Source organism: Sapajus apella, unplaced genomic scaffold (genome assembly GCF_009761245.1).
Source record: "Sapajus apella isolate SASKATOON/1434 unplaced genomic scaffold, GSC_monkey_1.0 scaffold20, whole genome shotgun sequence".
In the NCBI taxonomy this organism is placed as follows: domain Eukaryota; kingdom Metazoa; phylum Chordata; class Mammalia; order Primates; family Cebidae; genus Sapajus; species Sapajus apella.
This window is the reverse complement of record NW_022436960.1, coordinates 14662685-14678864: the sequence shown is the minus strand read 5'-3', so window position 1 is coordinate 14678864 and position 16180 is coordinate 14662685. Positions and strand designations below refer to the sequence as shown.

The 16180-nt window shown below is 40.4% G+C and overlaps 1 protein-coding gene across 9 annotated transcripts in view; it reads left to right on the top strand.

Moving 5' to 3' along the window:
* ZC3H14 (zinc finger CCCH-type containing 14) overlaps positions 1-16180 on the top strand; it is a 50624-nt gene continuing 34444 nt past the window's right edge. For 7 of the 9 annotated variants that reach the window (XM_032287680.1, XM_032287677.1, XM_032287678.1 and 4 more), the window contains exons 1-9: positions 1-238; positions 745-787; positions 4897-5011; positions 8588-8628; positions 9346-9541; positions 10347-10776; positions 11322-11482; positions 12784-12884; positions 15208-15363. In XM_032287680.1, the coding sequence (XP_032143571.1) occupies positions 203-238; positions 745-787; positions 4897-5011; positions 8588-8628; positions 9346-9541; positions 10347-10776; positions 11322-11482; positions 12784-12884; positions 15208-15363 (1279 nt within the window). In that variant the 5' untranslated portion in view covers positions 1-202. The remainder of the gene's footprint in view (positions 239-744; positions 788-4896; positions 5012-8587; positions 8629-9345; positions 9542-10346; positions 10777-11321; positions 11483-12783; positions 12885-15207; positions 15364-16180) is intronic. The other 2 variants (XM_032287684.1, XM_032287682.1) reach the window with 2 other exon arrangements.

Sequence of the window (16180 nt, the reverse complement as noted above, 5' to 3'; positions counted from 1 at the left end):
AGGTGTGCGCAGGCGCGGCCACGGGCGCATGCGTGCTCACTCCGGCGCGCCGTGCCGGCGGGGGCGGGGATACGCCGTGTGCGCGGCCGGGGCGGAGCGGAGGAGGAGGAGGGGGTGGTGGCCGGGCTGCGGGGTAGGATCCCGCTGTAGGCTCGGGTAAGCTACGCGCACGCAGTGCTGAGTTCCCGCACGCTGCGGCGCCATGGAGATCGGCACCGAGATCAGCCGCAAGATCCGGGTGAGGCCTGCGCCGGACGGGGGTGGGAAGCCGGGTCTCGGCGGGCGAGCGGGCGGGAGGGCGGTTGTCAGGAGTAACGGGGACCTTGGGCCCGGGTGGACGCTGCGGCCTGGCCGCCGCCGGACGCTCCTAGCGGGCTGCAGCGCCCCCGGTCCAGGCCGCCTCGGGCCTGGGGGCATTTGCGGCCTCAGAGCACGGCTCCGAGGCGGGCGGGCGAGCGGGGCTGCGGCTGAAGTAGCCGCGGGGAAACGGAAGGACGGCTGCAGGCCCGGCGGGAGCCACCACTGCGGCGAAGCGAGCAGCTCAGGATCCGCTGTGGGAGGTGGTCGCCGTGGGGCCGGAGCGGGGTGTGGGGGGGCGCAAGCGAGGCCCCTCCTCGCCTCCGCCCCCGCCCCCGCCCGGGGGACCCGGCGGTGCGCGCACCAGCAAAGTGGCCTCAGCGCTGCGGAGTCGGTCTTTTCCTAGAGCCGCGTTTCTTACATGCACGTTTACTCTTTTTCTCTCAGAGTGCCATTAAGGGGAAATTGCAAGAATTAGGAGCTTATGTTGGTAAGTGTTTTTTGGTTGTTAGTCTCTTGGAATTTTGAATTTGCAGCTAATTGAATTTTAGTGAGGGCATATTTCTCACCGTGCTTTGGACGTTGGGAGAGACTCCCTTCTATCTTCTTCAAATCCTGTACTCCTTGGTTACTTCCTTATCATTCTTTTTGCAACCTTGCATTTTTTCTCCCAAACCACCTTCTGTTATAGTGTTTTGAAATTTAGTTTCCTGCGTTAAGGCTCTGTCATATTTTACATAATGTTTAACCAAATTTTATTTATGTGTTTTTTTTTATTCTCTCTCTCTCTCTCTCATTTTAAATTCTAGGGACGGGGTCTCGCTAAGTTGCCCAGGCTGGTCCTAACCCCTGGGCACAAGCGCTCCTCTGACCTCAACCTCCCAAGGTGCTGGGAGTGCAGGGATTACTAGTGTGAGCCGCCATGCTTGTTTAAGGTGTCCTATTCTTGTTACTTTTCTCTTAACATTTGTTTTTAGAACTCTGATTTTGGTTGTGAATGTTTGATGCTTTCTGGCATTTACTTCTGTAAAATGGTTCAGTGAGTTTTATTTTCAGATCTCTTTATGTTTTCCCTCTTTCTCTCCTCTGAAACAGTAAAGCGTTTTCCTTCACCTTATTGTTTTATAATTTGAGTGTTTACTCTGGTCCAGGCACTGTGCTTAACTGTTGTATATGCATTAACTCAGAATAATCCCTGCAAGAACACTGGAAGGTAAGTGGCAGTATCTTTGACTGTGTAAACAGGGAAACTGAGGATTTGCCTACTTGAGTAAGGTTTTATGGTTTGCCCCCAAAGCTAGTGCCTCCTGTAAAAATAATAGCTACCACTTATGACAGTGGTTCTCAAAGTGTGGGAGACTCCAAGGGTCTCTGAAGTCAGAACTGTTTTCGTAGTAGTACTGAGGTAGTAACTAAGATGGTATTTGCTAATTTTCCACTATGTTGACATTTGGATTGTGTAAAACTAATGATTGGTAAAACTGGTCAACATAGTCACACCATAATAGAGATTGTATTCAAATCACTCCCCACTTGTATTTTTTTTAAGCTAGTTACCTTTAAAATGTCATTGATGAAGATGTGAAGTCCAGGGTTTAAAAAATATTTTTTGTCTTTTTCGTATTCAGTGTGAGGAAATGGAAATGCTCATAAAACATTTTTATTGTATTCTGAAATATGGTTGTTTTAAGGAACATCATTTGAGTTGGGAACTAAGCTAGCCGCCTCTTTCATGGAACATCATTTTTAACTTCAAAGAACCGGTAATCTGGTTACATACACTAGGATATTTGGCAGATATTTACTTGAAAGTGAGCAAAGAAAAGAACCCATAGTCTTTGTTGCCAATCACATGTGAGCTTTCAAATGAAAATTAGAATTTTAGAAAATCTGAGCCTGCCTCCATGAACTTGACAGCTTCCCAGTACTAAAAAAAATTTCTGATTAAATCAATGGTGATATTAAAAAATAATTTTATATTGCATAATGAAATATATCAAGTATGTCAGTGGTTTTTGTAGCTCAGTGGACCTGTTTTTGTTTTTTGTTGTTGTTGTTGTTTTTGTTTTTTGTTTTTTTTTTGAGATGGAGTCTCACTGTGTCCCCAGGCTGGAGTGCAGTGGCTTGATCTCAGCTCACTGCAACCTCCACCTCCTGAGTTCAAGTGATACTCCTGCTTCAGCCTCCCAAGTAGCTGGGACTTCAGGTGCACCTCACCATGCCCAGCTAATTTTTGTATTTTTAATAGAGACGGAGTTTCACCATGTTGGCCAGGATGGTCTCAATCTCTTGACCTGGTGATCCACTTACCTCGGCCTCCCAGAGTGCTGGGATTACAGGCATGAGCCACTGCACCTGGCCTGAACCAGTATTTTCTAAATAACCAATGCGTAATGTTACAAAATTATGCATGGTTAAAGATTTATTTAAACTGTAGGGTGTGCCAGGCATGGTGAGGCTGAGGCAAGCGGATCACCTGAGGTCAGGAGTTCGAGAACAGCCTGACCAATATGGTGAAACCCCATCTTTAAAAAATAAAAAATAGATAAGTAAACTGTAGGATGGGTCAGTGGATTTCTCTAACAGTTCAAAAAGGTCATTGATGTATTTGACATTCCACATTGCTCTAACATTTAATAAGCTACCACTTCTTTAGTTTTGGTGCAGTGTCACAGAAGGATATCCAGCTTATCTGAAAAGACTGTGAGAATATTCCTTTCTTTTCCAACTGCTATCTTTGAGACCAGATTTTCTTCACATTCTTCAATGATAAGGACAAAGCACAAGATATATAAAAATATGAAACAAGGCCACTCTTTGCACTAAAGTTTTTTTGTTTTGTTTTGTTTTTGAGAAGGGGTTTCACTCTGTCACCTGGGTTAAAGTACAAGGGCGAGATCTCGGCTCACTGCAGCCTCCCCCTCCCAGGTTCAAGCAATTCTCCTGCTTCAGCCTCCCAAGTATCTGGGATTACGGGCACCAGCCACCATACCCTGCTAATTTTTGTGTTTTTAGTAGAGATGGGGTTTCACCATGTTGGCCAGGCTGGTCTTGAACTCCTGACCTTAGGTGATCCATCCACCTTGGCCTCCCACAGTGCTGGGATTACAGGCGTGAGCCACTACACCCAGCCAAAATTTTTTTTTTGAAAATTTATTTTAATAAAAATAATGTTACTTATGTTAATATAATTGGGTTTGTGATTAACATGTGATGGGTGTATTTTTTAATGAATTAATAAATACTTTAAAAATTCTCAGTTCTAATTTTGAACACAGTAAATAATAGATAGAACCTGCATAAACCAGAGAAGGGGCCCAAGATTGAGAATTGGTAATTTATGGAGTGCTTTCCACCATTTGCTGGGTGATTTCATAAATGATTTGTTGTCAGGATTGTTGTAAGACTAACAGATGAGAGAATTGAAGCTCAGATAATGAGATAATTGAAGCTCAGAGAAAATGAAGCTGAACCAAGATTTATTTATTCTTTTATTTTCTCAACACTTGAACTGCATTTTTAATATTTTTCTTTGAAACAAATGTTTGAAAGTACTTTGAATGAACCTTTCTGCCTATGTAGAAATATTACAAGTATTTAAGGTATTAAAAAACCTGGCAGGGCACGGTGGTTCACACCTGTAATCCCAGCACTATGGGAGGCCGAGGTGGGTAGATCACTTGAGGTCAGGAGTTCGAGACCAGCCTAGCAAAGATGGTGAAACCCCATCTCTACTAAAAATACAAACATTAGCCAGCATGATGGCAGGCACCTGTAATCGCAGCTACTCAGGAGTCTGAGGCAGGAGACTGACTTGAACCCGGGAGACAGAGGTTGCAGTTAGCCAAGATTGCGCCACTGCACTCCAGCCTGGGGGACAGAGCAAGACTGTCTCAAAAAGAAATCTAATGGGGTTTTGGGGGTGCAGAGCCTAGAGTTCCTAATAACAACTTTTGCCTCTATATCTTGTTACTGAGGATTTTTTTTCCTTCACTTAGGATTCCCACTGTGATGGTGTTTTTTGGCTTTTTTTTTTAAATCCTAGACCTCACCCTTATGATCACTATAGGATTACCACTGTGAGGTAAAACAGTGAGTGGAGTTGACATTATTTAATGTTTAAATTGAGTTTTTTAAATGATGTGGTGCTTTTGGGTCTATTGTTTATTTGATGTTGCTGCAAGTTTGTTACCCTGAGTAATTGTAACCTGCCTTTACCAAAAGTAAAGATGTTCTCTTGAGGAATTAGTGTTGTTTTGAAACATTGTAAATTTAAACAAAACTATATTTCCTGGAAGCTTCTTTGAAATGAAGCATTATTAAAAAGATTCAAGGAAGTGAACGCACACTCAAGTTTGATTCTGTAATTCAGAATGTCTAGTTTTGTAAGTATTAATTCTTAATTTCCATCCTTCTAGTAATTAAAATACCTGTGGAATTAGGAGAAAAAAATTAAAGCTAAGCTCTTTTGCCCAATATAATCCCACTATCACTCTGAGACTCTAAAGCTTAGAGCTACATCTATATTTTCAAGCATATCAGCTTTAAGAAGAAAGTTTTGAGGAAACAAAGTTTTGATATACCTTTCCTTTTAAATAGATGAAGAACTTCCTGATTACATTATGGTGATGGTGGCCAACAAGAAAAGTCAGGACCAAATGACAGAGGATCTATCCCTGTTTCTAGGGAACAACACAATTCGATTCACCGTATGGTATGTTTCTGAATTTTTGTGCCTCAGACCAAAGTTTGGCACAAACGAGAGTTGATATCCTGTCTGAAGAATGGTTCTTGGCAGTTGAGTTAGGTTCACTTTGGAGAGGCAGTTTGTGAGTGATGAGAGCACAGCCTCTGTATTAGTCCTTTTTCATACTGCTATAAAGAAATACTTGAGACTGGATAATTTATAAAAGAAATAGGTTTAATTGACTCACAGTTCCACATAGCTGGGGAGGCCTCAGGAAACTTAAAATCATGGCGGAAGGGGAGGCAAGCACCTTCTTCACAAGCTGGCAGGAAAGAGAAGAGTGAAGGAGGAACTTCCAGAGACTTTTAAAACTATCAGATCTCATGAGAACTTGCTATGCTGAGACTGTCATGGGAGAAACCACCCCCATGATGCAATCACCTTCCTCCCTTGACAGGTGGGGATTATAATTCAAGATGAGATTTGGATGGCGACACAGAGCCAAACTTTACCAGCCTCTGAAGCCAGACTGCCAAAGTTGAATCTTGGCCCGGCATCTTGCCTTGGTTTCTCCATCTGGGAATAGTAAAATCACCTGCTTTATAAAGTTGTTGTGAGGATCAAATGGGCTCATATGTGTAAAGTGCTTATAGGTGTCTCTAGCCTATGTCCCTGAGGAATTCTTAGTATCTGTCAGCTATAGTTATTATATTTCTTTTGTAAATTTCTATATCTTTTTTTGAGACAGAATCTTACTCTGTTATCTAGGCTGTAGCACAGTGGTACAATAATGGGTCCCTGCAGCCTCAATTTCCTGGGTTCAGGTGATCATCCCATCTCAGTGTCCTCCCTCCCCCACACCTATGCCTGGCTAATTTCTTAATTTTTTGTTGAGACAGGGTCTTCTATGTTGCCCTGGATGGTCTTGAATTCCTGGGTTCAAGCAGTCCTTCTGCCTTGGCCTTCAGAAGTCTTCGGATTATATTTGTGTGCCACTGCAGCTGGCCAGCTTCTCCATCATATAGTTCCTTTTCCCATACCAAAACCAGTTACAGATCTTTTTTGAACTGGGTTGGCTTCTTATATTGCCTTTTACAATGAATTACCTCTTATATGGCAAGGTTTTCTGTTTCTAACTTTTTAAGCTCTTTATTAAACTCACACTTTCATTTTAAGTAATAATTGTGGTGTAATTTTATAGCATATTTGAGATTTTTAAGTTTGGAATTTTAAAATAGGCAACTTTGCTTTTATACATAAATTACTGTTGTATGTCTTTAGTTGAGAATGCTGACTAGAAGTGTAAGATTCAACTTAAGATGCTAGGTCCTGGTACCAGGTTTGAGGTCAAGAGAGGATAGGGGCTGGAAGATAATGATATAGCTGAGAATAGACAAGAAATACTTTATAAGACCACTCAGACTAGGAACTACCAGTTACCGTCAAAGCTGCTGATGTAGCAAATGTTAAGTGAGCAAGTGGCCTGCTGAATTTGAATGGCAACATAAGGCACTAAGTGGGGAGATGAGCCTGGTTAACTTCTTGCCTTTATACCAGAGGTTGTCTTCAAGGTGTTTTTGCCCCAGTAGGGAACTGTATGCTTATCAGCCTTCTTGAAATTCTGCACAGAATTCTCTGGGTTTATACATTGCACAAATTTAAAGAACACTGTATAGTGGTCATCAGTAGTTATGATACACACACTACTGTCTCACTGTGGGTGACCCAGCCCATTCGTTACAATTTGTCCCCAGAGGTTATTCTCTCCCAGCCTCCCCCTCAAAAAAAAGATTGTGGGGCTTTTGACTGGGGAAATTACTATTATTGTGAGTACTGTTTTTCTTCTTCCTATAGTCCAGCCAATCTAAGATGGAAGATTGACTGAGTAGATCCTTTCTCAGATAGCTTGATGGAACACTTTAGAGAGGTTTTTTTTTTTTTTTTTGAGACGGAGTTTCGCTCGTTACCCAGGCTGGAGTGCAATGGCGCAATGGCGCGATCTCGGCTCACCGCAACCTCCGCCTCCTGGGTTCAGGCAATTCTCCTGCCTCAGCCTCCTGAGTAGCTGGGATTACAGGCACACGCCACCATGCCCAGCTGAATTTTTGTATTTGTAGTAGAGACGGGGTTTCACCATGTTGACCAGGATGGTGTCGATCTCTTGACCTCGTGATCCACCCGCCTCGGCCTCCCAAAGTGCTGGGATTACAGGCTTGAGCCACCGCGCCCGGCCGAGAGTTTTTTTTTTTTTGAGATGGAGTTTTGCTCTTGTTACCCAGGGTGGAGTACAATGGCATGATCTTGGCTCACCGAAACCTCTGCCTCCTGGAGTTCAAGGAATTCTCTTGCCTCAGCCTCCCAAGTAGCTGGGACTACAGGCGTACCACCATGCCCAGCTAATTTTTTTTTTTTTTTTTTTTTTTGTATTTTTAGTAGAGACGGGGTTTCACCATGTTGACCAGAATGGTCTCAATCTCTTGACCTCATAATCCACCTGCCTTGGCCTCCCAAAGTTCTAGGATTACAGGTGTGAGCCACCATGCCCGGCCTAGAGAGATTTTTTTTAAACAGACTATGAACTGAATTTAAAACCACATTAATTCAGCATTCTCATCTGGCCATAAATTTGGTCCTTTAACCTCTACTTATGTTTTATGGAAGATGTCCCCATTTTGGCACTTTGCTTTCTAAAGTTAATGTTCATTAACACCAGCCCCAAACAGACTATTCTGATTATTTGGAGCCTTGAAATAATTGTGCTCATAGGTGTCTCTAGCCCATGTCCGTGGGGACAGTAGCATGTGACTAGGGTTCTCATTGAAACATGAGATTTTTGGCATTTTTTTGGAGGTACTGGGAAGGGATATAAGGCAAATCACCTCATTTATAACTCCCAAAACAGGTTATGTTACAAGCAAGGTTGTAGCCTTACAGTGTCAGTTTTGAAAGTAATAGATTGAAATGATAAAGCATATTTTGAAATTATAACTTTTTTTAACCTCTCAGAATTAAGTTGTCCAAGAAACTATCTAATTTAAGCAGTTAATATAAACTGCTTAAATGCTTGTAATAATAAGAAATATTACATGTTTATGATACTTGGTCTTATTTTACTGTAAGCTGCAGTAAGTCTTTAGTACTTGGAAAACGGTGACATTTTGTAGACTGACTCTGGTCAGATGATGTTTTTTTCCCTTATTTTTGCAGAGGCTAGATGTTGAATACAGTGGAGAAAAAAATACAGTTTATTGACTTCTGTAGAATTTATAAAAAGCCTTTTTTTAAAAATGTGAAATTTGAAAGTTAATTTTAATACCGTTTATTCACTTAATACAGCTTATCAGTATTTTTATCAGCTGGGTGTGGTGGCTCATGCCTGTAACCCCAGCACTTTGGGAGGCTGAGGCAGGTGGTTCTCTTGAATCTAGAACTTAAAGTCTAGTCTTGACAACACAGTGAAACCCTGTCTGAATTTTAAAATGATAAAAGTATAAAACATTTTAAAAAATTATCTCTGAATATAATGTCATGAATTTAGAGTGACAGTTGAATTGAAATCTTTCTTAACAGGCTTTATTGTTTTTTTGGTTGTTTTTTTTTCAGGCTTCATGGTGTATTAGATAAACTTCGCTCTGTTACAACTGGTAAGATTCCTAACATTGTTTTTTTTTAAAATTTCTGCTTGCCCTTTCTGTAGTACAAAATCCTTGTGTCAGAAAAAAAAAGAAAAGCAAAGAAATAGAGAAAAAGAAAAAAAAGTTCTACTTGCTATGGCATATGATTTCTTTCTAAAGTCATTTATAGTGCTTTGGAAAAAAACCATTAATTTCAGAACAGTGGTTCATTTGAACTTTTTTAGAAAGCGCATATTTTTATGAACTTAAGAGTAGTAAATGTAATATAATTCAAAGATAATTTAAGTGTGGGAGAGAGAGCAGTGCACTTTATCTGAAGGAAATACTTACATTTGTGTGTGAAGATTTAGCCTCAAGGATATTTCAGTATTTTATAATTGAAAACAATTTAAAAGTCCAGTGATAATAAACTAAATTGTTATGTTACCATGTATGGAATAATAATCAACTATTAAAAATAATGTTGTGAAAGAATAACATGAGAATATACACACATAGGTAGATGTTTTCAAACATGTGTGTGTATGCTCTTCTCCCAAAAAAATCACCTTTGAAATAATTGGTGGAGGGTGGGATGGGGGGGAAAAAAGAGAGATAATTAGTGATTTTTATTTATATTTCTGAAATTTTCTACAATAAACATGTATTGCTTTTGAATTGGTGATGAGGAAGGAAAAGACTTAAAGTAATAAAAATAGATTCAAAGGACTATGTTTTTCTTTTCAGAACCGTCTAGTCTAAAGTCTTCTGATACCAACATCTTTGATAGTAACGTGTCTTCAAACAAGAGCAGTTTCAGTCGGGGAGATGAGAGGAGGCATGAAGCTGCAGTGCCACCACTTGCCATTCCTAGCACTAGACCTGAAAAAAGAGATTCCAGAGTTGCTACAAGTTCACAGGAGTCAAAAACCACTAATATCAGGTAAGAGTCTGGTGTAGACCTGTTGTGGGCAGATGGCTTTGTGTATGTGACATTTATATTAGTTTTTATATGTTTCAGTTTGTTGTTTTCAGCAATTTTTAGAAACAGTGAAGTGATCATGAGCAGTTTTTTGAATAAAATAATGGATAAGATCTAAGTATGGTTATCTTTCATTACAGATTTAATAAATCAAAGTTTAAAGAATGTGCAATTTCAAAGTAGTTTTGAAAGGAGTATATAAAGGGAATATCCTCATTTTTTTAATTGAATTTTTTTGTTTGTTTTAAAGACGGGGTTTCACCATGTTGTCCAGGATGGACTTGATCTCCTGACCTCGTGATCCACCCTCCTTGGTCTCCCAAAATGCTGGGATTACAGGCGTGAGCCACCATGCCCGGCCTTCACTGAAATTTTTTTTTTTTTTTTTTTTTTTCGAGATGGAGTTTCACTCTTGTTACCCAGGCTGGAGTGCAATGGCACAATCTTGGCTCACCGCAACCTCCGCCTCCTGGGTTCAGGCAATTCTCCTGCCTCAACCTCCTGAGTAGCTGAGATTACAGGCACGCGCCACCATGCCCAGCTAATGTTTTGTATTTTTAGTAGAGACGGGGTTTCACCGTGTTGACCAGGATGGTCTCGATCTCTTGACCTCGTGATCCACCCACCTCGGCCTCCCAAAGTGCTGGGATTACAGGCTTGAGCCACCGCGCCCGGCCTCATTGAAATTTTTTAAGTAAACATTCTTTGAAGATTTGGAGATAATTGCCCTAATTTGGTATAATACATTTTGTTGTTCTTTAAATAGGCAGACTTATGATGATGGAGCTGCAACCCGACTAATGTCAACAGTGAAACCTTTGAGGGAGCCAGCACCCTCTGAAGATGTGATTGATATTAAGCCAGAACCAGATGATCTCATTGACGAAGACCTGAACTTTGTGCAGGAGAACCCTTTATCTCAGAAAAAACCTACAGTGACACTTACATATGGTTCTTCTCGCCCTTCTATTGAAATTTATCGACCACCTGCAAGTAGAAATGCAGATAGTGGTGTTCATTTAAACAGGTTGCAATTTCAACAGCAGCAAAATAGTATTCATGCTGCCAAGCAGCTTGATATGCAGAATAGTTGGGTATATGAAACAGGACGTTTGTGTGAACAAGAAGTGCTTAACAGCTTAGAAGAAACGTATAGTCCGTTCTTTAGAAACAACTCGGAGAAAATGAGTATGGAGGTTTGTATGTATTTTTAAATTCTGGCTTATTAGGATAAAAATTGGCAGTTCTTGATACTAAATAATATGTGAAGTCACTGAACACATGTTGCAAGTTTATTTTTAAATTGTTTAACTGCTGTTTCTCATGATACACCAGTCAGATTTTCCTGTCCGTGGCTTGCTCCTAGAGTTCTTTTATATCACATCTGAACACCTTTTTGGGATTTCCAGCATTTGAGATAGCTTTAATCTTATATTAATTGGGGGAGGGGATTTCAGATCAAGTTTAGATTGTTCATGGTAATTGCTAGTAAGCAACCAATTAACTGTTTTATTAGTTTCCTCAATAACACTGTATGCAGCTGTTAATAAAATAAACATAAAGCTCTAATTTTTGTTTTAGCTAAAGGTTGGCTATTGGGGATAATATTCATAGTTTTACACAAAACCAAGAAATATCCTGTGAATTTTTCATATTACTGTTTTTTTCTTAAAAAATATTCTGTGGTACAACTTTTGTTATTTTCCGAGATGAGTTAAGCATAAATTTTATCTGATTGCAGGATGAAAACTTTCGGAAGAGAAAGTTGCCTGTGGTAAGTTCAGTTGTTAAAGTAAAAAAATTCAATCATGATGGAGAAGAGGAGGAAGAAGATGATGATTATGGGTCTCGAACAGGAAGCATCTCCAGCAGTGTGTCTGTGCCAGCAAAGCCTGAAAGGAGGTACCTTAAACATGGCTGTAAATTAGTCTTTTACTGCCTTGATGGAGTCTTCTCAATTTCTTGAAGAGAATAATCATTAAAATACTTTTTTTCAATATATGGAGTCTTACTCTGTCATCCAGGCTGGAGTGCAGTGATGTGATCTTGGCTCACTGCAACCTCTGCCTTCCAGGTTCAAGTAATTCTGCTGATTCAGCCTCCCGAATGGCCAGGATTACAGGTGCACACCACCATGCCCAGCTAATTTTTGCATTTTTAGTAGAGATGGGGTTTCACCATATTGGACCAGTCTGGTCTTGAACTCCTGACCTCAGGTTATCCGCCAACCTTGGCTTCCCAAAGTACTGGGAATATAGGTATGAGCCAATGCACCCAGCATAAATACTTAATGTAATACCATGTAGACTTTTCCATTGGCTTTTGAGAAACACATTAATAAGAGAAATTGCTTAACATTTGTAAAGATTTGCAGAAGATATTAAACACTGATGATGGCGTGAGGAGGAACACATCAATTAATATTCAGATTTGTTATGTTAAAAAAAACTAGGGCCGGGCTCGGTGGCTCATGCCTGTAATCTCAACACTGGGAGGCTGAGGCGGGTGGATTACCTTAGGTTGGAAGTTTGAGACCAGCCTGGCCAGCATGGTGAAACCCTATCTCTGCTTAAAAAAATAAAAATAAAAAAAAATAAAATACAAAAATTAGCTGGGCGTGTTGGCAGTGCCTTTGTAATCCCAGCTACAAGGGAAGCTGAGGCAGGAGAATTGCTTGAACCCAGAAGGTGGAGATTGCAGTGAGCCGAGATTGCGCCATTGCACTCTAACCTGGGCAACAGATTGAGACTCCATATCCAAAACAAAACAAAAACTAAAAGGGACCTGGGCATGGTAGCTTATGCGTGTACCTAGCACTTTGGGAGGCTGAGGCAGGAGTATTGCTTGAGGCCAGGAGTTCAAGACCAGCCTGGGCAATGTAATGAGTCTTTTGTCACTACAAAGATAAATTAGCCAGTCATTGTGGCAGGGGCCTATAGTCTTAGACTGGAGAGGCTGATGGGGAAGGATTACTTGAGCCTAGAAATTTAAGGCTGCAGTGACACACTACACTCCAGCCTGGGTGATAGAGCAAGACTCTTGTCTCTTTAAAAAAAAATAAGATTCCAGTCTAGTTGGCATTTTCTAAAAACTGCAGCTCGTCTGTTTAAAACCTGGAGAAGGTTGTGGTAAAGGCATAATGGGTGGCCTGTGAAGAAGTGAAATTTAAAGTTTAATAAAAATACCTTTCTTAACTCTTTTAGACCTTCTCTTCCACCTTCTAAACAAGCTAACAAGAATCTGATTTTGAAGGCTATATCTGAAGCTCAAGAATCTGTAACAAAAACAACTAACTATTCCACAGGTAACTTAAATGTATTATGTTTACACTTCGTAAAAGATTTCTGCAATTCTTGAGTAAGCTGAAAGTGATTGCTCCTTAAATTGTATAAAATAAAGGTGCCTGTCAGATGTCAAGACCAAGATGAGGTTCCCCTGTAGAAGAATGGCTTTAAAGGAGATTGACTGGTTTGAGGAACTTTGCCAGGCGTAGTGGACTGTAGTTTTTTGAGCACCATATAATGCTTTTTATACTGTTTCCAATGTGTGTGAAATACATAGTACATAAACATTTTGAAGAGAATTTTGATGAAGTGGGACTTTCATATTAGTAGCATTAGATTCAGCATCAGATATGAATTTATGATGTATAAAGGGGAGTACAATTGGATAGTAATAGGCAGCTGAAGTCATAGAAATTTGTTTAACAGTAGTACATAAACAGATTGGTTTCCTCCCTTTCAGTGGAACTCAAGAATTTAATCATTTGTGATGTTCCTGCTCCAATTCTAGTGGAAGTACTAAATCTTTTTATCACAGAATATAAAAGTATTACATTTTTTTCCCTCTTGTGACAGAGTCTCGATTCTCACCCAGGCTGGAGTGCGGTGGCATGATCTCAGCTCACTATAACCTCTGCCTGCCGGATTCAAGCAATTCCTGAGTAACTGGGACTATAGGTGCACGCCACCATGCCCGGCTAATTTTTGTATTTTTAGTAGAGACAGGGTTTCACCATGTTGGCCAGGATGGTCTTGATCTCCTGACCTTGTGATCCACCCACCTTGGCCTCCCAAAGTGCTGGGATTACAGGCATAAGCTACTACTCCCGGCCTACATGTTTTCAAAACAGGAGATGAATCAGCTGTAAGCTGGTCTTAGGGAAAGCTCATTTGGAAATGCAAACAACTGATGGGTGTCATTTTGTGTTGTCATTAAATTCTGTACTCTGGCCAACCTGTTGTAGCCAATGTGTAAACTTGCGTTAACAAGCTGGTGATAATGAGCTACTCTAAAAAGATGTAAGTTTTTGCTGTGGATTTGATGGATGTAGTTACAGCATTGCCCTGCCTGTCCACTCTCTCAGGCATCTCTTTTTTTACCCCTTCCTAAAGTGAGGTAAACTACCCATCAGTTTTTTTGTTTGCTTTCTTTTTTTTTTGAGATGAAGTCTTGCTCTGTTGCCCAGGCTAGAGTGCAGTGGCATGATCTTGGCTCACTGCAGCCTCTGCCTTCTGAGTACAAGTGATTTTCCTGCCTCAGCCTTCCAAGTAGCTGGGATTACAGGTGCTTGCCACCGTGCCAGGCTTATATTTTTGTTACTTAGTAGAGATGAGATTTCACCATGTTGGCCCAGCTGGTCTCGAACTGCTGACCTTAGGTGATCACCCGCCTCGGCCTCCCAAAGTGCTGGTATTACAGGGGTGAACCACCATGCCTGGCACCATCAGGTTTTGATTCTGATATTTGCCTGTCTTCTTCTTTCTCCTTATCCCTAATTTAACCTTGAACACAAAATTCAACAGGTTTGGCATATGGATAAGGATTGATAAAGATAGCAAAGGTACACTCTTAACCTAATGGTATGTCAATCTACATTTCATTTCCTGATCTATCAGCATATTAATTGTCTAGAATGCTGAGAAGTTTAGAGAATTTCCATGACTTTCAAAATTTCTTCTTTACCTAGGTTATCTAATTTGAAACTGATATAAGATCATGAAGCTAAGTTTAAATAAGTCACATTTTGTTGAAAGTGAATACATATGTACGGTATTCATGACATGTGGGTTAAAATGTATGGACATTATTTACATATGTGTGGATAAATAGGTCAGGTATCTAGCTCAGCAATGTAAGAAAAAAATGAATGGTATGTGGATTGACTTCCTCATGTGTATATTCTATTCTGTTCTATTCTTTTTTTTTTTTTTTCTTTTTTTTTTTGGAGAGGAAGTCTCACTCTTGTTGCCCAGGCTTGAGTGCAGTCATGCAATCTCAGCTCACTGCAGCCTCCTCCTTCTGGGTTCAAGTGATTCTGCTGCCTCAACCTCCCAAGTAGTTGGGATTACAGGCATGTGTATCACACCCAGCTAATTTTTGTATTTTTAGTAGAAACGGGGTTTTACCATGTTAGCCAGGCTGTTCTCAAACTCCTGATCTCAAGTGATCCACCCACCTCGCCTCCCAGAGTGCTGGGATTACAGGCGTGAGCCACCATGCCCAGCCTGAACTCCTCATATGTTCTAAACCAAAGGAGGCATTTATATTTAATATGATGTAGTCGCTGTTGAGTTTTGATGTATTACTGCATTTGTATTTCTGTCTTTTTTGCTTTTATGTGAAAGTCCCACAGAAACAGACACTTCCAGTTGCTCCCAGAACTCGAACTTCTCAAGAAGAATTGCTAGCAGAAGTGGTCCAGGGACAAAGTAGGACCCCCAGAATAAGTCCCCCCATTAAAGAAGAGGAAACAAAAGGAGATGCCATAGAAAAAAATCAAGGTAATCACTTAAATGGTGTTTCATTCTTTACTACAGTTTTTTTATGAGGCATTACATATTTTCCAATGGATTTTTATGAAATGTTACACTATTAAAAAAAAGTGATGATTAAGACCAGAAATAGAATGAGAAGAATGTCATGAGGAAAGTTCATACCAACACTTTTCAGAAAGAAAAACAAATTTTTTTAAAGAGATAGGGTCTTGCTGTGTTGCCCAGGCAGGCCTCAAACTCTTGGGCTCACGCAGTCCTCCTGCCTCAGCATCTTGAATGGCTAGAACTATAGGTGTGTACCACTGCACCAAGCCCTTTCTAGAAATTTTTGAAAGTCTTTTTATTGTGATAATTTTTAACATCCTGAAAAATGGAAAGGGTAGTACAGTGAACTCTCATGAACCTAGTCATTAAGCCTTAATTATTATCAGAATTTTGCTGGTCTTTACATAGCTCCTTCTTAAAGATATATTTATTTCTGCATTCTTTCTTTTTCTCTTTTTGTTGATCCTACTCATTTACCTGAACTGGAAATTTTAGTTATTTTTAAATCTCCCGACTCTTAAGCATTCTGTCTCTGACCTGCCATATGTGTCCCAGCGACCCTAGGTCTTTTTTTTTTTTTTTTTTTGGCTTCCTTTTTTCTCAGCTTTCTCCCCCAATTCCTATACAATCCTCTGACTTTGAAAGTGTGTCTCTCATCTTCTGACTCCTTTATGAAAGTGTTTCTCCTCTCCTCCTTATTGCCCAGAATTAATGCCATTAGTTTGGGCTTTTGGTATCTCTGTTGTCTGACCACTGAGCTTGCACAGCCCTTCTCCAT